General features: G+C 31.6%; 1 protein-coding gene across 4 annotated transcripts; it reads right to left on the bottom strand.

Moving 5' to 3' along the window:
- Positions 1-22: 22 nt before the first annotated feature.
- LOC117113174 (RNA-binding protein with multiple splicing 2-like) lies at positions 23-27,996 on the bottom strand. 4 transcript variants are annotated; one of them, XM_033256452.1, is made up of 10 exons: positions 27,976-27,996; positions 18,515-18,592; positions 8,205-8,258; positions 6,824-6,886; positions 4,922-5,063; positions 4,180-4,240; positions 3,941-4,015; positions 3,634-3,754; positions 2,800-2,850; positions 23-880 (listed from the first exon to the last, which is right to left on the bottom strand). In XM_033256452.1, the coding sequence occupies exons 1-10, from the start codon at positions 27,991-27,993 to the stop codon at positions 713-715; spliced, it is 831 nt and encodes a 276-aa protein (XP_033112343.1). In that variant the 5' UTR covers positions 27,994-27,996; the 3' UTR covers positions 23-712. The 4 variants fall into 4 exon arrangements, with proteins under 4 accessions (XP_033112343.1, XP_033112344.1, XP_033112345.1 ...); XM_033256453.1 differs by lacking the exon at positions 2,800-2,850; XM_033256454.1 differs by lacking the exon at positions 3,941-4,015.

Below are 27,996 nucleotides of genomic sequence, written 5' to 3'. Positions count from 1 at the left end.
TGTTGGGACATGCTAAGTAGGGAGTGCAGTTGGTTAGTAACCAATCAATGGTCTACTAGACAGCACATGTTTTCCTGTTTGTGTACAACATTATTTTAGTTACAGAATTTAGTTCATGTGCACTTGTGTTGCTTTGAAATAAATATTATTTGAAATCTTGGATGTGGTGAGCACTAGCTTTTAAAGCATGTAATGTTTTCAAAATATGAACGCTTTCAAGAACAGTTATAAATGCATTCCAAAAGAACGTTCAATACAGGTTTACTTTCTGTGACATTTTAGTTAGCAAACTGTGAAGTTTTTAAGTAAGCATGCACCTAATATGAAATGGGTAGAGTAAAGCAGAAATGAAATATGATTGTTTTGAGTAGCACGACAATGCTTTCCAGATTCCAAATAAAGATATGATGAGAAAGTGAGAAACAAACAAGACTTTGGCAAATACCAGTGCTGTACTTAAAATAATGACAGTGTGGCCTGATGGTGCATGATACACTGTTACTGCCGCCCTCTATTGTCATAATAAATAATACTCCCTGTTAGGCTGCTTACCAGACTTATTTGTAATTTATTTTGTTTCATTACATCAAGAAAATTTTAATTATTAAATTAAATGTTTATTTTTAGACATTCCAAAGTAAAAGAATGTCATGGTTCCTTTGTCTGGGTGATGGCTGGGAAGGACGATCGATGCAAGAAAACGTTGTTGCACTCACCCGCTCATTAAATCTCTCAGTTCTTGTTCGGTAGTGCTCGTTCCAAGGTTTGCGATAAAGAGGGTGGAACAGTGCGCAGCCATCGCCGTCATGACCGGGAGGGCAGGCTGTGGTAAGGGGGTGTGAGGATGGGGATGTGCAATGGCAGGGTGTGTGGGGTGGGGCTGTCAAAACCAAAAGAAAAAAAAATGGTGATCAGTGAGGCCACAGTTACAAACGAGGCAAAAAAAAATTTAAAAAAATGAACACTCCAGTTTATTCAGACGATTAATGATCAAGTGGCCTAATATAAAGTCAATAAACTTAAATTTGGTTAGAAGAAGAATATTAAGTACTTGCATGACACAGGGTGTTAATTGATTACAAATTCATGAATAAGAATAAAAATCACCACATAAATAAAAAATGTTAGTAAAATGTTAAGCCAATGCCAATTATTTTAATGACATTTTATTCTTAAAAAACATTTACAACATTTTATTTCTTAAAACCTTTTAACAAGCAAGCACAATGTGATATATTTTATATAATTAGTATAATGTATGCAAAAGTCTCATTATGTAATATAATCTTCATAAATATAATAACTCAAAACATGGAATTAAAAAGCGGAGCATGGCCATAAACAATAGGAGTGGTGTCAGTGACCAGAGATTGCATTTAGATGTACTCTGATACATTTATGCATAGATTATTCAGAGTGTGAATAATAAAGATATCACTATAACGATCTGTAATTGAGCAAAGTCGGTTAAAGATCAAGAAATGACTATCAAATTATCACTCTCGATAAAAATGACAGAAACAAGCTATAATCTTAAAATAAAAAAATATTGTTTCAATATGGCATAAAAAAAAAAGGACGTAAAAAACACAATTGAAATATGGCCTACACTTAAGGAGGTAGTGGGGTGGGTTTATTCTATAAGCCTAACTGATGCAATACTGAGCATATTATTATATAAACATATATATACTGTACTATAAACACATTCAAGTATTGTGCCATCAGCTAAGAACGTAAGAATTCAGAGACGATTACAGAACAGTAAATATATACTTTGCATGTTTGTGACAACAAAATTACTGGCACTTGTTCAACAGAAAGATATTGCATGTACGCCTACTGACTGTACACCAAGTGAGAAGTGCTACATCAAATGTTAACGCAAGTGAGATCAAATAATTACTAAATTGCGATATTGCTCCAGTGGAAATTTATGTATATGTGGAAAGAGGCAGGGAGGGTTGCAAAATTTGTGTTTTCATTGCAAACAGGTTGTAATAAATTGGATGTATTTAATTTTAGCATCAGTGATGGCCCCAGCATTGTGAGCATCATGTTGTGGGTGTGGCAATGTGTCAGTGATACTGTGATACGAGTGGCGGTTTTGTTTTGGTGGGTGTCAGTGGTGTTGTGTCAGTGGTGATGTGTTTGTAGTGTTATGACAGTTGGTGGTGCTCTGGTGGAATGGTTGTCAGTGGTGGTGATGCATTAGTAGATAGTATTGTAAGGTACTCAGCAGTGCTGTAGTGGTGCCAATGAGTGTCAATGTAGTGTGGAAATTTAGTGTCAATGTGTGTCAATGAGTGTCAATATAGCATCAGTGTAGTGTCAATGAGTGTTCAATGAGTCAATTATGTAGTGTTGAGATACTTATTATAGCAGCATTGGGTTGGCATGCTGGTGTTTGTATTACAGGTGCTTGCAATAACAGGGGCATGTGTTTTTCGCTACCCTCAAGCAAAGGGTATTTGTGCGCTACATATTATTTGAAGGATATCTGCCATTCTAATGTTGACCGTAAAATATAGGCCCTACTTCACTTTGCAATATTTTATCACCGATAAATGGCATAATTATTAACTGTTACCATTATTATTATAAATATTACTATTATAATAATTATATATTAATGTATTGATCTATAGGACATAAAGAAGCTTGTTCTTAATGTGTTTGAGAAAAGGGAGAGAAAGTAGACTAGACATGACAACTGTAAACTGTGATTCTAAATATTGACTGACACAGTTAATTCATAGGACATACACATGGGCTAGAAGTCGTAGCCCATTCACCGACCTTCCCTCGCATAGTTATTGCCCAAGGAACACTGGGCCTTAGGGCCTGTGGCTGTGAGAAGAATAATGTTGAGAGAAAAAAAAAACTGTAAGAACTTTATCAAATGAATGTTAAGAAAAGTTATCAAGTACTTGTTCTACCCAAGATTAAATTAGTATCGATGAAAAATATAATAAAGTATTAAAGAAATGTACAGCAATTTTTGATAGCTTTATAAGTAAGTTCTTTTAGCATTGGCAAACAAAATGCAAATAGTTGGATTAGAATGAATTTAGTAATGAAAATCAAGGTGAAAAGTTTTAAGAAATGAAAACAATCACCTAATTATCTCAATTTTTTCCACACCATTGCTGTCAGTAAATGATCAATCGCATATTGAAAAAATTCAAATTATGATGGCAAACTAAATTACATGAGCTGATTGGCTGTGCAGAATTCCAGCTATCTCTGCTGTTGGTATGGAAATGGAGCAGCATGTGCAGCAGTACACTGAGTGCAACTATTTTATTTTAGTGGCTGTGTCATAGCAACCAGATTGCCATGACGACCAATACAAGGTGTCATGGCAACCAAGTTGACTGCTTACTTTGGGAATAATTCAATTGTGTGCAGTGGAAATGAATTAAATTATTGTTCTGTCAATATAGCGCTGGGGTCATTTAATAAATAGAACAAATAAAAAATGATAATCATAAGATACAGTAATCAGTGATATGTCAGAATAAAATAAGGAATAACGTCTGCATCCCCATTGAGTGACAAACTGAAAATTAATTCCAAAAATGCACTATATTAATTGTGTCTACTTGCACATCACTAAAGAGCACAACCTACCAACACGTAAGCTACTCGTGGGTTGCCTTCCACTGGTACCTGTGCGTGGTGAATTGCATGATGGGCAAACATCTGTTGGTGTATTGCTGCCGGAGCTGCGAGATCTGCGTATGCTGTCAATCTGAAAAAGGCATATTTAAAATTCAATTTTAAAAAAGGTAATATACAATATAGATATTATACATCTGCTGTGAAGGATAAAATATAAAATATTGGTGAGAGAAACTGAAAATAAGAAATGGATGAGGTTTTAGTATGATCTTAGTAATTAAGTGCACGATGATCAAAACGATAAATTGATATTTACATGCTTAATTGCTGATGTTGTTGTCGGCCCATTAATCCCACGTTAGCGTCGTGTATGTTGGACCAGTTTGTGGGACTAAAACATTAAGGTATAAAACAAAGCTTTAGTTATAAAATCTTTTTCATTAATAATTCTTGTTTTTTAATTTAATTTTCAGTAAGAGGCTAAATGTATTTTTAATACAATTTTTGATACAGAAGCCTTGAAAGATGATAATTCATAATTTGTATATTACTTACACTGGATGATGGTGGTTCCAGGCTTCCGGTGCTGTTTGTAACAAAACTCCAGGAATCTCATCTGAAAAAATAATTTTAAAAAAATTAAAGTTAGTTTTAGATAACTTTTTTTGGTTGGAGATTTGATAAATACAATATTGGAAGGTTATTTAAAAAATGTATAACAGGTCTAGATAATGGCAAAGCAATTTTCATAAAATAATAGTTTATTTAATATATTTCAATACTTTAATTGAATTGTCCAACAAGTGGCAAATGCAAAACAAAAGAATTGAGTAATGAACGTAATAAAATATTAAGAATATTAGTAACAATAACAATAGATGATGTTTAAGTAGCAAATATTTTGGTAACATTTTGAATTATTATGTTTGAATGTTTGATTTGAATAAATTATGTTTATGTTTAAGAAACAGTATGAACTTGGTGTATATCTTCATGAGTACACTTATTTCCTCTGTTATTTACTTTCTGTTTATTTCATTTTTAATGTTGTATTATCTTTCTTTGAAGAGGGGCAATAGTGACAGGCTCATAAGTGTTTTGTCATCCCTTTACCATTTTCTAAGTCTTATGTATTAATAACTTTGAATAGTTCTATTTATTTCATTAGTTTTTCCTTGTTTGTTTACAAACGGAAAAATAAATGTTGAATAATTTAATTAGGCTTGAAATGTCAATTTTGTAGTGAAAATTAAAGATGTACGAGAAAGTCATTATGAAAAAGCAGATAAAGACTTACATGGATCTCGTGGGGTCATCTGTGGTGTCAAGGTAGGGTTTGTTGGCAGTGGTGATGTCTGCTTTGGTTTGGTGACTTTTGTATTTGACTTGGCAAATTCTAACCGTATCGTTTGTGGATTGTCGGGATCAAATCGAACACCCTAGACAAGAAAAAACATCAAATTGTTATTAAAAGCATATAATACAATTTCAAAATAAATTATTAAAGGTTAAAGAACACTTTAAATGTAAACACCCTGTTACCTTAATCCTTGATTGGTTGTTAAGTTTGACTGAAAAAATGGGCCATTCCGCTACACCCTGCCTTATGGATATCTGCTACTGTAGGATCCCACATAATGACAGCATAATGAACATGCTGTAAACTAGGCTGTTTATGGGGTAGGCTATGCGCAAGAAATCCAAACGGCACCACCTACTGAATAGCACATTCCGAATGGTCAGCGCTAAGACAGTCAATACTCCCACTTAGAATCGAACCCAGGAATTTCCTTTTATACGAAGATGTGTTACTAATTTTTTGTGCTGTAGTATTATTAATCTGAATTTTTTCTCAATTGCATAATTACATTGTTCAGTCACGATTAACTGATTAGTTTACCTTCAGAAAAATCACTTTCAAGTAATAACTTACTTGCTAAATAAATGCGAATGATGTTTTTAAAGGCCACAATGGGCTAATAGCACACATTAACTCCTAAATGAAATTAAACATGGTAATTGCTTTATCCATGCTAGAAATCATTATAATGGTTATAACAAAGAGATTTAACATCGTTAACAAGCTTAATATCTGTTCACCTTTCCTTAAGCTATCTAAACCGTCGTACATTTAGCATTTGAAAATAAAAAGCTGTTAAAACACGTATCTGTATCAGTACTAAACTATCTGTTGCCCTGTGTCAACAAGCCTAGAGGCTTCTACCATATTAAGAGAAACTAAAGCGGCCCTCATTGGGTCTTAAATAACAAATAAACACATAATTGATGACAATTAGTTCAAATAGTCATAGGTCAAAAAAGAAGTAATCAAATTTATCTTTGGGGGAAAAAATAACTCCATCTTATAATAAACATAAAATCTTTGTTTGAGAAATAGTTTTTGATCTGTGACACACATATCAAGAAGGTCACGGCAGGCAGGATAATTTTTCTGTCGTCATTTGACTATTCCCCTCAAGCAAAAAGTACATATCACCATTACTTTCAACAAAGATTGTTTTGTTTTCTTTCCTACTTCTATATGGTCATCTTATACAGTACGCTATTTATACAATCACAAGGAGAATTTATGACTATAGTGCTCTTCTACTAAAACCATTTTTATGTGAAGCACTATAAACACTGAACTTATTTCTTTTTGTGTTTAATTGTTGTAATCTGTATTATTTGGTCTTGGGGTTTCTGAATGATGACCAATTTTATGCTTACCACTGTTTTCCTAAATAATTGAGGTAATTGGCTTGTGCTTCATAACCACAAGGGAAAGGTGCTAGTACCAGTATTCTTAATTTTAATCAATTTTACGTTAAATTTCATTTCTTTAAAAAATGCTAAATAACATAATTATAAATGCATGAAAAGACAACAAAATGTTTGAATTGTTGCTTTTAATAGTTTCCTTTCATTAATAGTTTTTTTTTTTAGTTTGGTTGTATATGAATTGCGACTGCACCGATTTCTATGTTGCAGCCAACAATAGATGAAATGTGGCTAAAACAATTAGAGGAATAAAAAAAGGAACTTGGCCAAATTATAAAACTGTGTAAAAAACAGGTAAATAAGGTGGTGCCATTGTTGCGTTTCATTATATAATTGTGTAATAAAACACGACGTCAAAAAGATGGTAACATTGTTATATTTCAGTATGTAATTATACATCACCCACGCGTGCACTCACCTGAAGAGCCTGTTTTGCTGATTCCGCACAAGACTTGCTTTCGAATGTTACAAATCCTACGGGCTTTAAAAGAATTTCAGAAATGTTAGTCACTAACAAAACATTTTGTAAATGTTTTACAGACTTTTAAAAAAAAATCTCCAAATCAGTCTGCTGCCCTCTATAGTGTAGAAAAGGAAAATAGACAAGCAAAACTAAACACTGTATCTGAAATTTTCAGAAATCATGAAATAATTAGATTTCAATTATATTTTGGAAAAAGTGATGGGGTAAATGTACGAATGTTTATGTCTACTAAACAAGTAAAAAATTTTTGAGAATGTGTTTAAGATTGCTGATTGCATAGTAATTATGCAAATATTTAGTATATCAGGCAAAAAAGGCAATTATGACATGAAAATAGGAAGATATAGGACAGAGAATTATGCCCAAGGCATTAAACCTGCGTACTGGGCTAAGGCCGACACTCGTTTGATTATACTTGATGTATATCTTAATAGTTATGAACACCTTGCTGAGGAAATGTATGCATAATGCAATAATCATCCCTCGTTGGTATTCATTATATTACAAAAGATATAAAAGAATTCTCCTTATTATTCATGATTAGCAATGCTATTAGTAAGTGTGCAATGCTATAGCAATAGTAATGCAAGTCCATAACACATTATCGAATCCTGCGTCGATATTCATTTATTTTACCTTCTTTTTTCCACTTCATTCAAATTTATGTAGACCTATTTTGGCTATCATTGATGAGTAAGGATCAAGTTGATGTTCAAATGCTATAATAATATTGTATAAATATAATATGGCTATATATACAATATTTATATATATAACATTACACTATGTATTATAATTTATATTTAATTATATATACTATCTTTGTTACTTAATCTAAAAAAAATACAATTCAATAAGGAGATAACTTTACTTTGTAGATATAAGTAAGTTATTTTTAGTAAGAAATTAAGTTGTTACAAAAAATAAACTGAATTAAAATTTATACTTTTCTTGCTAATTAAACAGATGCATTTATAACACTTCCTATATCCTTTTTATACCTTTTTTCTCTAAATTTCCTAAAAAAAATAATTTTTTAAATGTTTAAAATAAAGTTTAAATATGAAATTGTTCTGATTTGTGTTGTAAACGTCTAGATCCTTTTAAGATGAGTAATTACTAGTGTAGACTTAAATGTGTTATCCACATTTTACTACAGACTGCATGGTGTAGGCTGTGGGGGGGGGGGGGGGGGGGGGGGGGGGGGGGGGGGGGGGGGGGGGAGCGGTGGCAAATTAGCTGCAATAAAGTTGGCCAAAACCAGCCTACTGTATATCTTTAATAACAACACATATAAACATGAACTTTTACTTACTGAAGTGTTTTTGCCAGGTTTTCCTGTGACTTTTAATAACGACCCTTCGTAACCCTGAAAGATATAATAACATACACTATATTCAAAACAATTTATTTAAAAATAGCATTCAAAATGTTTGTAAGTTGATAATTATTTTACTTTCTATTGAACAGCATTCTTTGATTACAACATTTTGAAACCAGGACATAATTGTTCTTGGGTAAGTACAAAATAAAAATAAAGCCCACGCATATGTTAGATCCTATTTCACATACAGTACCAGCGTTTCGGCAGGAAAAGTCCAGCATTTGGTTTGAATAAGTAGCTCAGCTACGATTTACAAAGATGTTCTTTTTTAAAAATTGCCTTATTTTGGGCAATGCAGTGTTGGAAAATAAAATTGTGAAAAGTACATTACCTGGGTATAAGCTCACCCTAACAAAATAGAATGGGGTAGGTTTATTATACCTGTGTAACTGAGTTCATACTATTGGCTCAATTAATATACCTAATGTGGTTCCTACAGAATTTTTTTTTTTGTACCCATGAGCCAAGACTTTTTTTCATAGCTTGTTTAGCGAACCTGCCGACAAATATTGATGATTTTGAATAAAAATAAGATTGTATTTTTGACCCCCGCCACCACAAGAAAGTGGAAATTCCAGAAAAAGTAAAATAATTTCTTTATTTTTATTACGCCCTCCGCTGCCTTGAAACCTTTAAAGATAAAATATGTAAATTGCTTCTTGATTATATAAATTTGAAGCATTTAACCATTTTATTTTACATTTACCAAAAAAAATTTTTTTTTTCTTTATTTTGAATGTTTTTGAATAAGAAAACTAAATTTTATTTTTATTCCGCCCTCCTCCGATGATCTTTAAAAAAATAAGTACGCGAAACAAGGAATAAAAAAAGTCTCGTCTGACATACAACATTGACAGTTTTGGTTTTAACGTTGCTCAAAAGGTACTTAAGAAACAAAACAAACAAAACCCTGAAGAAGTTTTATTAAGTGTGGAAAGGTGCAACAGACTGGCCAGAGTCTTTACTATACAAATCCATTACTACAACCTGGTTACCAGGAGCTACAGTAATGGGCAGATAACCAGTTGGGAAAGCTAATCATAATACAATCCTATGACAATCAAAAATCAATATCAGTACATAAGTCAATCAGTTGTGATGACCTTAAAATCAAATAATCAAATACAGCCTGACACTGACAAACGTCGTGTTACTATACATTGGCAACAAGGTGACAATTAATGATGAATAATGTGACTGGCACCAGTACTGGTACAATGACTTAGTGACAATATAGATAATATTAATACTATACATTGACAATAAGAAGAATATACAGTAATTGCAATATGTGATGGGCACCAGTAGCAGTGACAACAGGGCAATATTGATGTACACTATGGTGACAATGGTGGCGGGGTGGCGCCAGGATTTGTCAGATGGGGGGGCCCCAAGGTCCCCGACGAGGGAGCTGATGCCTCCGGCGAGGGGTCAGATTTCCCTAACGAAAGCAATGTGGGTGTGGTCGAGCTTCGATTAAAAGGTTTCTAAAGTGGCCCAGGGGACTCCCCCGAAAACTTTAATTTAGGGGTTTCAAAGGCTTATTTAATTGGCCTCGCCCCGCTGGCACTACCCCCTGAATGGTGGACATTGACCAACACTGACAACATGGTGACAATGTTGCAGGCCTAATCAGTTTTAGCTATCCCCTCTAGTATGAACCATCCCTTCTTTTCAAAAATATAAAAAATTTCACTATAATGGACTCATTCTAGAATGTTTTAGCTCCAGTGAACTTTCACCCTATCCTTCTACCTCTCCCCTTCTCCTGACTACCACAGGATAACTAGGCACCTCCTGAAGATGACACCAAGGTGGCAATAATATACTGCAGTGTCACTGTGGTATAAAGCAGATATTATGTGTATAAAATAAAACACAACATCACTCAAATGATGATGCATAGTAAAATGTTTTAAGAGAGTACATGAACCAGATTTAACAGCTACTTGATCTGATGTTAACATTATCAAAACAATAATTCAATATCACATAACCTTTAACAATATTGTACATACAATAAATGTTATTAGCCGCTTCTCTTAAAAAACAACAACTATCTCAGTCGTTTTGTGGTTAAATTCTCCTTACATCAACCGTATCTGTGTGCCTCATAACAATGTCAATATCATTAACGTAAAAATAATGACTGTGAGAGCTATATTTGTACTCAGAATTTCTTAATATGATCTATCTTATGTTATTCTTCTCTACAATAAATTATTTCCAAGTCAACGGCATCATTTATTCAATTCCTAATAAACATAGGACATCCAAGAGGAAGATGTGATTTAACCAATTCTATCCTAATTCCATCTGGCTGGAGCCAACATAATGCTCGCTCATTAATTGCCATGAAATATGACGAGTATTAGTATGATTCGTTTCTGTAATCAATCAAATAATAATTTGCATTTAATTAGCAAACACCAGACATATCAAATATGCATTATCTCCTTAGATTCTGTCCCTACTTGGAAGTTAGTTGATGTAACATCTCTGTATGCGATTCAATGTATTTAATACATATGGCAGAATATTGGAATATAAATATGCGTTTCTTAGAAACCTCATATGTATGTTCTAACTATACCAATACTGATATCATCTGAAAATAGAATATGAATTAGAAATTAAGGTGTAACCTTTTGAAGCATATGGCCTGATATAGTATGAAGTCACATGGCCAATGTTATTAGCTTCTACGTAATAAATCAAAGGAAAAGCACACCCGCCCGCCATTACCTTCTTTAACGAACGTGAATATGACAGTTGACATGCACGGTTAAAGTCATTGATAGATTAGTCAGCTGACTGTGTGGTACGTAACTGGAAGTTGGGAATTGCTCAAACACTTTCAACATGTAGAAAACCATCCCTTGGTTATTCATTCACTCGTTATAAATGTGCTTTGATTATTAATAAGCATTAAGAGTATTGTTAGGGTGATTGACAATAATCAATTAAGAATTAAGAAATTATGTTATCACCTATTAAGCAGACATGTGGCAACTACCTAAGCTAAGTCATTTATACAATTAATTCTTATTACAGAATTCGCTGTTACCGGTACATTATTTTTTTTTGTTTTTTTTGCGTATACTGTATTTTTTTTTTTTTTGCGTATACTGTATTTTAAAGAAATGTGTAGTTGTATTTGTATGTAGCAAATGATTGTCTGATGATTGGCTAAGGCGAGACCTTTTTAATAAAAAAAGATTTAGTTTCAGTATTTAAAATGCTGAGTCGGAATTAAACCAGCGCCGATGACAACAACAAACCATACTAAAAGTATCACAATGAGCCTTCCACTATAGCGCATACATACAGGCCTACTGGTACTACTGAGACAGAGATGACAGCAGCTCAATGTAAAATGTTAGGAGGGGGTAGAAACGACCTGATTGGATATCATCAGGCTTCACTGCCAAACCAATAACTCAAAAGATGATAACTTTATTATGGCGGTAATTGCCGGCATCAGAACAGATCATTTGTTAAATGATATTTAGTTGGAAGGAGCTACATCGAAAGGTTAAATGGAGTTCAACATATTGTTGACAGGGATACCAGTGGATACATCTTTTGAGTTATGGATACCCAATTCACTGACAGGCCAGGTGGGAGTCTATACTCAGGGGGGAACGAGGGTTTTTAAGGAGGTTGATGCATCTCATTTAGCATAAAAAGACGGTATGATAGTATATAGGGGAATAATTGTTAATAATATTCAAATATCATTTTGCTTGATAGGGTGAGCAGCCCCTATTTCTTATTCTAAAAATACCACGGATATATAAATTTATACAATTAATATTAGAATTTTTTTTTAGAATACATAATTAAAATATATATTCCATAACAAAATTTATATAAATTAAATTATGAATTATTTAATTCTTACTCTATCTAATATTTTTTTAGAATACATACTCAAAATATATATTTTTATACAAAATACATATAAATACATTTTTTTAAATATATAATTTGCTTGAAATATTGTATTTTACATTTTTAAAAAAGTATATATTTAATATAAAAAATGAGGACAGGGAACAAGTAGGCTAACTATTTAAATGACTGTTTATTATCATGAATTTATAAACTAGGGGCTAATCATGACTATATTTGTTATGAATAAAAACTAGGTTTCTTACAAATCTATGCGCCACTGTTTTCATTATCATGGATTAATCTAGGTTTCTTAAAGACCTTCATTTCCGCAATTTTATATAATGGATCCTGACATCCAATTGCCGGTAAATTCGACCGTCACACTTTACAATTTGATTTGGCCCCTTTCAACAGCATGATTAAATCCTAGTGAATAACATGAGTTATAGGCTAACCTAATTTACACTGACTTCAAAAAGCAAACTGGAAATTCAATGCTTGTTTTTATAATAAAAATTGAAATGGAAAGCAAAGTTGATGTATTCCAATACTACAAACTAGTTAACACTCTGTGTGTGAGGTAAAACATTACCAATATTAAAGTACCTTAGAAGTATGAATCAAAAACCGATCCATATACTGTAAGTTTTTATCTATTGTTCATATTCGCCAACAGACAAATTGGAACATGAGATTAAGATATACGGATGTAATGCATATTAATATTTCAACAGCGAATAAAACTTATGCATATCAAATTATTTAAGATATTAAAATAATAACAGTAAAAAAATTAACAAATACTTCTGAAAAATATATATTTAAATTAATTTAATTTTATTTATTTTGAAAAATAATTGGATAATTTTATGCCATTTTCAGGATTATTTCCCTTTTTATTCTCTTTTGTGTGGGTAGCACACCTTTATTCAAAATTTAAATTACATATTCAAATCGATCACAGAGTTTTTTTTTTATTCTTATAGTCATCACATTAAATAAAGGATAACGTAATTAAAAAAATATTATTTTAATTATTATACAGGGCATATTTGGCATTCAACCTCATTATAATATACTTTTTCTAAAAAAATATTTCTGAACATATTATTCTAACTCCAATGGAGCCAGAACAAAAACATAACTCTGAAAACTAGAGTGTTATGTGATTAGTGTCCTTTTGTCAATTTAAATGTTGATGGTTTTTCATTGTAAGATTGGTTTCAGCATTATTACATTATATTCTGCTTTATTAATTCATATAATCAACATGAGTGTGATCCAACAAGTCATGGCTAATGGGGGAAGGGGGGCTTCTCCTGTTTTACATGGGGTGGGACTGGTGGGACTGCTGCCATTATTCATATACTATTTTTTTTTAAATATTTTTCCTTCATTTTCCTTCAAGTTATCTAAAGAACTAATTATATATTAGATACAGTACACTATATACAGTATATACATACATATATATACACACACACACATATATATATACATCTTGACAAAGGTTGATAACCGAAAACGTTTGCTTCTCTCCGAAGTTTCTTGTTTTTACTATTTTTTTTGCCAATGCAGCCTTCCAGTTTTTTTTATATATATATATACTTCCGGTACAATGGTGCACTTTCATGATTAATATTAATTAGATAAATATGTGTACTGTAAGACCTTCAGGTCACTTTACAACTAATAATCATCAAATAATCATCATTTCATTTGTTTAAACGTAGTGTGAAATTTGCAAACTGTCATATAAACTATTAATCATGACAAATTCAACATCATACTCAAATAATACTTCATCATGTTGTTTGTCAGCTGTTTCATTAAAAGCCCGAAAGATAGCGACTTGTCTTGATGGCATAAGGCAGGTCGCCCACAGAAAAGGAATGGTGGCATAAAGACACACAGAGACTGAATTTCCAAATTAAACGTAACATACGATAACATTTTTCAAAATGTACATTCTCATTTGTTTGCAAACCCACTAGACAATTTTCGTTTTTAAAAATGGTCAGCACATGTATAGGCTACAAATGTATTATTTGCATAAAATAGTATTACACTTAATTAAAATTGAATTTCCTAATTAAAATACCATCATAAAAATGTAGCTTATCTATCTGTTTGAAAAAAACCTATTAGATATAATACTATTTTCTTTTTTAATTTTATAAAATGAAAAAAAATAAATAAATAGAAATACTATAATAAATATAGTATTATATGTATATAAATAACATATGGGTATTATTATTTATACGGCACTGTAAAGCATAGGGGAGGTTCTTAACTCCAACTCCTATTGGAGACAGAGGAACAAAGGGGCACCTAGGTCCCCTGTTGGGGCTGGTAGAAAAAGTTACGGGAGGGGAATTATTTATTTTGGTGGCATTTGATCTTTCGAAAGGAAGGCTGGTGATTCTAATTATTAAATAGTGTTGTAGGAAACATCCTACATTTATATTGGTAAATAAGTTTTTTAATACAATTATTGAGAATGATTTTTTTTAATTACAATTAAATTTTTTGTATGGTTTTAAAACATTTATAGTTATTGAAAGATTTTCTGTTTTTCAACTTTGTTTACAATTTATCTGTCTGTTTTCAACTAACAAAATAATCAATCAATCGATCAATACAGGGAAAATATTTTTAAAAAAACATGCCTCCATTTCAACTCGGCTTTTAATAGGTTGTTTCATGCAGCGTGTTTCACGTAAAGTATCAACTAAGCCAGTTCCTCTGTATTTTTTTCTCTTAATTAAAACCCATCAGGTAAACTCACACCACACCCTACTTGCACGATTACTCACTATGGATAATAATTGCTTTGCATCTCATACACAAAACAATTTTTTTCCTGAACTAGTGAAATTAATGATATTCTCATTGTTATCTCAAGGACATGTATACTGCTATTGTTATTCCCAGCCCATGGCGATACTGTATATTTTATGTTTATAGCTTTAACATAATAAATAGTGAGCACTTTATATATCATTGCATTTCTATTAATCATAATAGAAAATGATATCTTTACTATCAACAAGCTTTCATACATTTAAAAACGTCTTCTAATATCTATACATCGATAGCAATTTTTTACTTAGTATGAATTCAGTTTGCAGGGATGTTTTTAAGGAAGTTATTGAATTTTTTTAAGGCTGCAACAGATGTTCTACTACACAGGTTCTGAAATTTTTAATTTATAATTTCTGGCTTCATTTTCAGAGATAATAAAAATGCAGAGAGACATAGCCATCTGTTAAAAGAACATTGGTTATGAAACATTGATTTATCAAATAAATGACATGAAGTGAAATGAAGAAAATTACTCCATGTCAAATGTGAAAAATTTATTTTTGTTGTCTTTCCTTAAAACAAGATGCATCAAAATGATTTTTCTTCATCTAATAATGGTAGAATTAATGTCATTGCATGATCACGGCTTGCCAAAATTTCAAGTAGATGAAACTTATTACTGGTTAAACAAAACAAAATATTTTGAACATTGTAGAATTTGTAATTTTACTGCTACCAAACTGTCTCTTATTTGTTATTAATTATACTCAGTTAACATCTTTAGGTAGATGTTAATACTGGCTACAATGGCACTACAGAATATAATATAAAATGTGCAAGAAACCTAACTAAAAAACTGTACATAAAATATAAACAGATACAAAAGTTACAAATTAATAAAATATGAATTGAAAAATGTTCATTAAAACGTCACAGTTAAACTTTCAATAGTACAGGACACTAAGATGACATAGCAAGTATCAAAATTTTCATATTGAACAGCGATCAAGCATTCATGTTTAAAACTACCGAGTAGCTGCCACACCAATTTCTACTTCTTTAACAGAAACACACATAAATGGTCAGCTTTGGACACGAACCCCAATCTTTTGATTCAAACCATGCTTTTTTCTGCACCAACTACATTCTAACATACGTTGTCATCACATGATGGCGGTATATGAACAAGGTTTATATTTGCTATTGTATATATTTTAGTAAGGGGTTCTACTGTTAAAAATTGGCGAGGCTCGAGGGGTATCTGGATCCATCTAGCATAAATATACACACAACACACATTCAAGAGTCCACATCCAACTAAAATCTGAGGTTCTAGATTGAGCATTATTCAGAGCATCTTTGTTGTGAAAAGATGTCACAGAAAGCAATATTTGTTTACATTCGTTAACACGATTAAAAGGGACATACGTTTGAAAATTACGCAAACATCTGTTTCACTTTTATTTTATACCTATCCATCAATGCTATGAGTAAATCATACGATAAGAAAAACCTTCGAAAAGGGGATGAAAGTATACAGAATTCTTTTATAAAAAAGGATCTTCATTGGGGCCCTAAACAGACCAATGCACGGTAAACAATAATCATTGTGAATCCTCAAGCATTTTGTATACCGGTGGGTAACCATTGTATAGCCTATTCTTCATTACTATACTGGAGGTGTGTAGCAAGTACGTTAAAGCCGAGACCTTGAAATACAAAAGGCACAGATAACAAGGTATACCACTAACAACAATGCCAATATTCCTCAACATACAACTATATATAGAAAATGTAATTGTATTTTTTACTTACAATAATTCTGGAAGTCGAAACTGGAACATAAAACACTCATAGAAAACTAACCACAATAAACTAAGAGAGATTGAAGTTAAATCTTCATTCATTTGATTAAATTACTAGTAACATCACGGTATTGAGGATATTTTAATAAGAATAATCTAAGCTCAGTGGTCCAGTGGTCATGACACCAGGCTAGTTACTGGAGGTCACAGGTCCAATTCCCACCCAAATCACTTGCGAATTCTTTTCGCAAGAATCGAAAACATCAAAGATGTCACTCAGCATAACAGAGAGATCGAGCAACGGGATGCCTACACAAAGCCCAACAAAAATAAAATCAGTTCTTTGAATTGTCTATAGACTTTACAGTGTATAATCAGGAAGGTAGGTGAGAAACATAGCACCGCCAGAAGATTACAGAATACCGATGTTTGCATGGCAAACTGTAGTGTTTAACAGTGATACCCTTTAATAATATGCAGTGCTGTAAAGCAGAATCCAAACAGGGGTTTTTTTTATGGTTTAGCCTAAACTGAACCACCATCAACCATCAAGATTGTGATTAATTACAATCACAAAAGATTTAGCTCCCAATGCTTCCCCCTGACCTTATAGATATCTTGCCCATAGACCCCATCAGGCTGCCTATTTATCCCCAGCCTTCTAGCTCTATATAGGAAAACCCCCCTTAAAAAACAGTTTTAATTTGCTCAGAAATTTCCAATAGGGGTTGTATGAGGGATATAATATTTGTGTTTGGTCAGCACACTTCAAGTGGTGGTGGAAGGGGGAGATGATAACGGATGTTTTTAGGGGGATGCACCACAATGGCAAACCAACTGGTACGCCACCAAAGCGTACCTCTATCTAGAGTGCCATAATGTTCAAATATCTGGACGTGATCAATTGATAAAAGTCTGTGGCTACATGTGTTTTTCTAGTTTAGGTGGGTTATTGTTTACTCTTTGAATCACTTGGTAGCAAGGGTTTCAAATCTGTAAATCTTACAATTCAATAGATGGATTGGAATAACAATTAAAAGGCTTGATCATGGGGTCATCACAGCATTTATACTCTTTCTGCAGCTTATCTTCTATATACAGTATTAGCAGTAGGCCTAGAATAAACATTGGCCTACTGTACGGTAACTTTAAATGAAGAAGTATTATTACTATTATTATTATTATTATTATTACTATTACTATTACTACTATTATTATTATTATTATTATTATTATTATTATTATGACCAAGCCCTATATATTTTTACATACTAATACAACTTGGTTTAGGCAAGACTTTTTAATAGACCAGCCTTGTTAATAAGTAATTAAGTATATCTATTTATTGTTCTTTATTGTAAATTATATTTCAATTTAATTAAATTATTATTTATTCATTCATTATTTTACTGCATTTTATCATCACAGATAATGTAATCAAACATTTTGTATTTTATTATTTAACTTTTTATATATTGTTGCTTATTAATTTAATAAATGATTTACTCATGTGTGTCGATTTACTACATTTTCATCATCATTAACATGATGTTATTAGACATCATAAATTAGCAATAACAGGCGCTTTACAATTTAACAGGAAAAGAAATTTTTAGTTTCTAATTCCTTATTATCCCATAATTGTGACCCTATCTCATCCCTCCTCTCAAATGTTCAAATGTTTTTTGAAAATGTCTGGTATAGGGAGATTTAGGAGGATACCATACTCACTTGATAAGCTCTGAAAAGTAAATAGAGTTCTCTTGGTTTTGCATCCATAGGTAGCCCACTTACAAATAATGTTCGCACCTATAAATAGAATTAAAAAAACGCATTAACAATGGTTGCATTGTACTGGCAAATAGAAAATAATCTAAATAAAAACACAAACAGGATATGGAGAGCTATCCTGAAATGATTACTGGTTGTAAGACTATTACCCAATAACATAACTGTCACTCAAATCAGCTGACTCAAATATATAACTATGATTTATGATGTCTACATGCCAAGTACAGTAACTGGTCTTTAGTGTCATAACATTTATTTTGAACTGAGATCCAACAATTTATAGTACAGTACACTTACAAATTCATAACCATAATAAAACATAACCACTGAATTTTGCTAAGAGTGAACTGGTGTTTTAAATTTATAATAATTATAATGCAGGTTAAATATTCATATGTATGTTAATACAAACATTTACAATTTTAACCCAAAACAAATATTTTGACTACTCCTGTAGTCAAAATAATTCTATACTGGTAGTCAATGTTTAACGGGATCTTAATGATGCAGTACACAGCTGAACAGTAAAACACACACATTCATATAATTTTTCCTCATCTTTTAAAGAAAATAAACATTTTCTGGGAATTAAACAGCGTCTCAATTGTTTCTAGAATTTGAATTTTTTGGCTGATATGCTTCCAGTAACGTATGTACTTCTCTACCATATGGACAGAAATGATGGTGTTATTTTTGGCTGCTAATAGAGGCTTGCAACTGCTGTACAACTTCCCTTAAACAGGACCACTAATTCCCAAATGAATACAGAATATTATAATGGTGATCAAATTGTCTACTATATCAACTATGGCTTTAACTAACAGTTTTTTTTTGTCTTTTTTAAATAGAAGACAAGCAATTTTTGTACTTTATTTACAGGATGTGGCTGATCCAGGGGTAGTGAAAGTGGAACCAATTGAAAAATCATTTAGATATAAAATGAGCTTCTGTTTAACATAAGCGCTCTGTACTCCACAAAAACCCCAGAAACTCACTATTCTCAGACCAAGGTCTTGCACTGATTGCTACTCTATCACCCCGCCCCTCCCTCCTCTACTTCCCCCCAGACGACATAAAAAATACAAGGATATATTATTCATACCCCTATCATTATTATACTTAGTTATTTCTATATTTAATCAAATCTAATTTTAAAGTGATGGAAGTATATTGGTATGTTTACAGTTTTGTTAATATAATATTACATACTATATTCAAAGGTTGCACTTTTTAAATCAAGATAATAAAGATATACTGTGTCATGAAATTTTATTCATATGTAAGGTTTGTTGACATTTTTCTATGGTCCGATCCACTATACGATGAACATTTGAGATAGATATTCAGCACATTATAAATGCACAATAGTATCAACATTAACATTATTATATCATTTTTTCTATTAATATATAAAATAAAAAATAATTAATTAATAATAAGACAGTTTCTTTATTTTCTAATCTTTATTTATGTTTATGGTAAGCCAGTTCCATGGCTGACAAAGTGATAAATGTAAATCAGTCATCTTTAGACGTACAGCACTTAACTTGTGGCAATAAATGGTGCACTAGACATGCAGTTGACATGCTTCATGGCAGAATAACCATCAACTATTTAGCTCAGGTGTTGATGACTGCTACATTAAAGTTAACAGTTATATATAAAAGTGCTTAGAATTAATAGGAAGTGATAAATATGACCTATGACCTAGGTATGCATAATCAAGGCCAGTCAACAGATCTACCTCACAGAATCTTCAAGATTCAGGAAGCACTACATTTGAATACAAAAAGGAACAGACAAACATCGCTTGCCAACTATATATTACTTAGTTATGGAAAAAAAATAACGAATGGATGCACACATATACATCACCATGACGATTGACAGGCTTAAGGAAATACTAAACAATTTATTTACAAATAGTGAACAGGAAGAACAGGAATGTACCATGAAAGAAAGAAGGGTTGGGCAATAGAAACAAATCAGTGTGGTTTAATACCGTATATATTGTATATAATATATATAATGAGTATCTTTTTCTTTTCTATTTGTCTTATTAAATATAAATAAGAAAAGAAAATTAAATACAAGTATATAAAATATAAACAGGAATTTATTATATAAACTATACCTGTTTTGTAATGAAAATGCCACAGATATAAAGGTGTATATAAAAATAACAAGCAAATTATAATTACCATCCATAAACAAATATATTACTGCAGGCACATTGTAAATATACACAAATGCTAACTCAAGACCTAGATTATTCATGGATCATATGACTTGCTATATTTATTGGTTTTTACACATTCACTCGGAATATGGTAGCAAATAGAGCATCATATTAGGTATCTAAGCACTGGGATGAATCAAGGTATAGGCTTGTTTATACATATACACACACACACACACACATATATACATATAAGGTTTGCTGCATAGCACCATAAACAAAACAAAATATAATATTAAAAAAATAAATAAATAATAACAGTGTTGAAATAGGGACATATATTTGTATTAAGCATAGCCGTTCAATGTAATAATAACACTGCATGAAAATGACCTTTTCATTGAAGGGCTATGCTTTAAAAAAATTATATCAAGTTCTTATTCAAGCAGTGTTATTATTGTGTATTTTATTGTTTATCTGTATATATTGTATATATATATATATATACATATACATAATATATACATTTATGTAATGTCTAATGATACAATATGCTTTATCACTGAAAATTACAATTTACTCAATAAATCATTACAAATTAAATAGTATATAAACATATATATTTATTTATGTAATGTCTAATGATACAATTTGCTTATCGCTGAAAATTACAATTTACTAAATAAATCATTACATTTTAATTAGTAAAAAAACAACAATAAACATTTGTTTACTTTGTCTCTTTTTACAACAATATACTTCCTAATGTCTGTGTGAGTCTGTGAAATTTTATCTGTGTCAAATTCGTTAATGTTTCAATTTATTGTGCGATGATTATTCGCCATGTAATCGCCTGTGGGACTAATAAAACTTGATTTGATTAGACTTTTCGAGCGGATATCAATTTTTTTTTCAAGTGCATGCTCGTGTATATTAGGACAATATGGTTTTATAACACCGACGAACTGTCAAGCATGTTTGTGTTTACATTCATATTATTCTTATTATAAAGAATCACTGAAAAATATTAAACAGTATCACAACAACCCCTGTGTTTATTCTGGGTTAAAATTTATGTTCATTTATCTATCTTTGATATATTGACATAGAATTCTTACAACAAAATAAACTTAGAAAACCTCTTAAATTAAAGTAAAATTAAATCATCAGGATAAAATTATTAAATTTCTAATGAGAGCTCAAAACCCTCACTAAAAAATTCTTATATGTTTATTATCAGAAAATTTTAGGGTAATACATAGAGAAGAATGTAATTATTAATGGTTGGTTATTTACGAGGATAAGATGTCTTGTTCCAATTATAAATTGTGCGCTAACATTATTCTAACATAAATTGTGTTATAATATTATTTTAATTTAGATTGTGAGCTAACATTATAATATAAATATATAAAGTAAGTAATTTAAATATTGAATTTTTATTTTCAATATTAAACAGTAAATAGAAAACAAATGACATTTCACTGACATTTTCCAGAAGACCATTGTCTATTCGAAAGATCATAATTGTATCAATAAAATTTGTTAGTCTGTAAATGTGTTGTTTGTATTATATCTGTCCTATTAACTGTTCATCATTTAGACTAACACAGCTACCTTTTCTATTTCATTATAATGTTCTTCATCACTACAGTGCAATATTAAAGCTGTACTATGCCCATATATGGGCATGATGATGTTATACCACACCCAAATATGGGAAAGATGTCACATCACACCCAAATATTGGCATCAAGATGTCATATCACACCCAAATATGGGCAATCTGGTATTTGTAGACAGAAAATTTGCATACAAGCCAGGTAGACAGTTTAGAAATATTATCGGCATCCGGTTTAAAGAAAATGAAAACCTTTCGATAGCCCCCAGTAACCACTATTCATATTGGCATTAAACTTTCTACTGAGGAATATGAATATTTAATTGAAACCAAAGCGAGAGATAATGCTTCTAACTATTCAAATAATTCATTTCACAGCATTCAAATCTTTTAAGCTTGTGTGTTTTCAGAGTTGATATTTTTTGCACTTGGAGACCAGACAGACAATCATCTAATCCAGTGGTCTCCTTGGAGATACACGCATCAAGAAAACATGTAGCGCTGATGTTACAACAGAATTAAATAAACTGTCCTTGATTGAAAATACAACAGTATGCTTCTTTTTCTTTTTTTATATAGTCATAGAAGAGCTTATAAAATATTATGTGGGCTTTTATATTTTACAATCTTCAGTTATTTATCTGATAAATCTTTTCATATCAAATGAGTAACTTGTTAATGTCCATTCTAACACTTTTGGTGATGCTTAAGTTTTATAATTTTGTTTTTATATTTTATGTTTGAATGCAATTTTTATGATTATTGATATTAAACATTCTCAGCCAGGAATAAATTTCCTAGTATTAATAGTAAATTGAATTTATGAAAATGGACATATAACTGAGTCCTTTGAGCAAAGAAAGTACGCTGTTGATAACCACACTTTGCCAACTATCAAGTGGTTGAGCTCCGAGCAGAGTATTATATATTATAATCGCAACAACTCCAAATGCACTGTTTCGAACTTCACTTATCTACTACAGTAAATATTGGCGACTTGTTATTTGTCAGTAAAATTGTAAAAAGGCACACAAATTATTATATGAAAATCATGTTTCTTTATAAATTTATAAGTTATACGTATATTATGTTGATGCAATGACATACTAGTTTTTTAATTACTTAGTTTTTATCCTTATTGAACACACCACAATGTTTGAGAGTACGCCACACTAATCTTAAAGTGTTGTTTTCCAAATAAATACCCTCTATTTATCCTTTATGTCATGTTCCATCTCGAAATAGGTACACGTAGATAGATGGTGCATAAATGCTTTAATATCATTATCATAATTATTGTTATTGAACAATCTTATATTGATGTCTATGCTTATGGGATAATCAGTTTCTGACTCATAACGGTGGCATGATAAATGTATATGTTGTCCATCCTCATAATTTGTACTCCAAATATATATAAACAATAGTAATACTGTGTCAGTAAAAGACATACTGGTAGTGCAAACTTTGCCTAGCCTCTATGGACATGATATTATTACTCCGGTCATTGGATCAAAGAGCTATAAAACACATACAAAGTTCCTTGGGGATATATTTTATAATTTTGCAGCCAGTAATCAATGCAGTGGCATTTATACATACCAGGTACTCACTTATTTATAGAGTACTTCAGGGTGGAGAGAGAGACAACATGGATAAATCATACATTCCCTCCCAAGGCAATAATTGTATTCTAATACTTCGTAACTCTCGCATTTTACCCTTGTAAGAAGAATTTCACTGATGATTTTCATATATTTTAATGAGATTTTACTTGACGGTTTTATGCTAATTTAATTTCTGTTTTCATTTGCATCGGAGATCCACTAGACAGTAATTCAGTTTACTTTTTGGCAATCCTGTCCAGCCAATTTGATTTTTGTTTTTTCTTCTCTGATTTTTTTGTATTTATCAATTTTAATGTTCTTTGGCCGAAATAAATGAAATGAAATGGATTTTTTTGGTGTGAAATATACCAATGATAACCAAAAAAAGCCCAAAATTTATTTCCAGTAGGGTCCTTCTGGCTAGGGGGAGGGGTTTATAATTTTGATACGACGTATGAATAGCATGAATGCATATTTTTGTATTAATGTGATTATCTGAAATGTAAAGTGTAGCTGTCATGAATATGAACTTTAAGTGCTACATCAAGTAAAGAGCTTTTCAATTTTCATCATATACTCATTTTAATCAAATAAAAGCATACGCTGGTCTCGCCTTCAATTTCAATTGTTTTTCTACTGAAAATCTACGATGATAATAGCCACAATTAAAAAAAAATGCTTAATAACATCTAATACAATAGCATTCTGCTTTCAGACTGACACAAATTAACATATATTTCCTATTTTTATTATCATTACTGGAAATCTAAGAACATAAACGCAAATTATTACAACCAAAACTGTATTTAAAATCATTGCAAAATGGATCAATAATTACATGATTTATATTGTATTGCGTCTTCATTTCATAACGTAAATGTCGGCTATATGTTATCGCCATGGAAATTTATGCGTGCAATTATAGAACACACACAAAATGAAGCAGTAGAGTAGAGTAGGCCTATTTACAAAATTTCTGTTCAGAGCATTATGCATTCAGTATGTGAATGAGATGAGGTTTGCAATTTGTGTAACTACGTTGAGATGCAAATGACAGTTTTTACCTGCAATATCTATGAGTAGATTGTACCCACATCACAAGATAGCGCAACGTCTCGCTCTTGATTAGACAAGGCGAGCACCGCAAGTAAACAGTGAGAAACTTCAATTGGCGTTCTGTCGCCAATCAGCAATTACATGATGATTTCTGCATCGACTAGCCAGTGAATAATTGAACTCGAATTAGTTTAAGTTTGTGAGAATCGCACAATGTCAACCAATTTCTATCTATGATTTTTATGCTATTTGAGCAAAGAGTCCACATTTGTAAATAAATGGATGACTTAATTAACAAGCATACTATAAATACAGAAGATGTTACTGCTGCTATATGTAATTTTAACATACAGTGACAATGTTTGACGATACAAATTGAATATTAAAATATGTTATATAAATGGTACATATTAATTAGATTATAATAATAAAAATCCTGTAAAAAAATAAACTGCTACTAAATAATAAAGCACCACAATAATGCATAATTATCTCAGATGAAAATTTCAAGTTTTACGAGCTTAAAGCAACAATATCCAATGATATTGATTTAGTGAAAATTCATTTTAACTGCCAATAAAACCTTCAGAATTATACTCAACCCCAGTTGCTAAATTAAAAATTCAAGTTCTTATTATGGAAATGAACCATCTGGAAAACAGATGGCCCAATTGCTTTCATCTACCTCACTTCCTTGCAACTACTGCCGACCTTAACCACATCTGCAACGAAACTAATGAAGCCAAATCATACAGGAATTTGTTACACTTATAAAATAAATCAAACAGTATAAGCTATATGATTAAGGAATTGAATTCAGAACACATATGACTAAACCCAAAAACCTCTATTTTATGGCATATCTACACCATTTTTGCTCAATTTTCGAATTATTAAGTTAGATTATTATGCAATATAGATTTATTTGAAGCTGTTTTGGTCACATGGGGTCGATGACTGCTGAACTGAAACGCGGTGAATAGACTTGTATCAACACACACGAGTCGGACTCCTGCCGCTTTCGCATTACACCTATTAGTAGCCAGTTTCATTCACAGAAAGTCCACCATTAAACCATTTACACATTAACAATAATTTAGTTAAAATCAACATACATTACTTTTCCATAGATCATTGAATGGCTTCAGCAATCGAAATGGGATAATGTGCAGTACCATAAAATGTTAAAAACAAATGGTTTGCTTTGTCAACTTTAAAATTAGAATATGTCAATAAAAACACTTCTCCTGTGCAGAATAAATGAATAAATGCCTATATGTGTAAAGCTGATTAGGAGATTTTTTGGAAAAGCGCCAAGAGGCTTCTGAAGCGATCATTAATGAGAGCAAGACATAGAAACGATCCGATTCAATTGCAGAATCTTTTACTATCAGACAGTTTAAGTCAGCTCAATTCCAAATGTGCCATGGGTTAAACTGTAAACATGACACCGTCCTGCAATACTGATTGGACTTGACAGTAAGAACATATGTAAGTCCCACAAATCTCTGACTGTCATAGCCAACATTTGCGAGTTAATGTGGGAACTAATTAAACCATTAAATAATTAATCTTCCCTCTAAATCAAGTTTTTAATATTACCATGAAAAATAACATTTAATTTAAATTAATTTGTTTTCAACCATTTTACAAATGCAGAATGCAACTAAGGTGTCTATAATTTTAACAGAGATGATTTTAACAGTGCTGTTTGTTTAAAGAGAGGTATTGCTAGGGGCATTGGTCTATTGTTATTGTCTACCTATTTACAGAGGCTCAGGAGTGGTCACAGGATAACTGCACAAAGCCAGGTTTTGGCTTGCTTTCATTCATTGTGAACTCTGATGGAGCGTTACGTTGTTTGGTTTCTGGTCTGGAGTTAGACTTACAAAAAGGTGAGACGTGACCTTCTTATTGAAAGTCTATACGCTGAAGATAGCAGAACAAATTCAACCCAGACAATATGCTTGCCTGCTTTGGTGGGATGAATTTTGTTGCCTTTATAATATGACTCAAGCCTTGGAATTTAAGATGTTTTTATTGGTTTTGATTCACATATTAAATTGTTAAGTGGCTAAAGTTTAATTAATGAAGCTAATAAATTTTATTATTTCATTTATTTATTTTTAAACTATTATAACTCCCATATGTAAATGTTTTGTAGACAGTAAGTCCCAAGCATTTGCTATTTCTGTGCAGTAGTTTTGATTCAACGCAGCAAATAAATATTAATGTGTAGCCCATCGGCGTAACTGCATGACAAGAGGCTGCTAAATAAAATCCAGATCAATCTCATTGTGTATCAGCTTATTTTTCAGAGCACGACTAAAAAATGAGGTTAAAAAACGATGCAACGAAGACACCCTTGAGCAAATCAAGCATGATCTAATGATTCCTACCAACCTCTCTATTCTATTCTTATTGATCGTTACATCGTCTTATACTCAGCAATAACCCCTTCAATTCAATCGCCCACATGGTAATTATTTACTGGGGAATTGTATGTACCTCAAAATAATTTATGTATGCAACATAATGGCCAAGTGCAATGTACACTGTCTACATTTCCTGCACCATTATATATAAATAGATCAAATACTCAGTTGATGGTTGCTTAAGTATAGTTTACATTGCTTGCTATATTTCTTCCTGGTATTTCAATAAAGATCTGCACTAGGATATTGCATTTGTTTTATTCCTATGGGATGTAAGTGAACTAGCATGCTACACCGCAGGATGAACTACCAAATACGAGGCCTTCCTTTTCACCATGCCCTCAGGATAAAACCATACTTTAGACAACAACCAGTGCATACTTTGACTGGTGAATTAAAACCACTCTAGCAGAAATGTTTATGTACACAAGTAAACCTGTGTTGTAGAATTCCATGTGTTTTTGAGGGATTTCTGTTTTAGCAAAACAAAACATAAAACTTACCTCCATAAAAGGACACATTCT

This window comes from Anneissia japonica, unplaced genomic scaffold, assembly GCF_011630105.1.
Source record: "Anneissia japonica isolate Jap-2015-1 unplaced genomic scaffold, ASM1163010v1 scaffold93_len1081246_cov171, whole genome shotgun sequence".
NCBI lineage: Eukaryota > Metazoa > Echinodermata > Crinoidea > Comatulida > Comatulidae > Anneissia > Anneissia japonica.
This window is presented reverse-complemented; position numbering and strand designations above follow the sequence as displayed.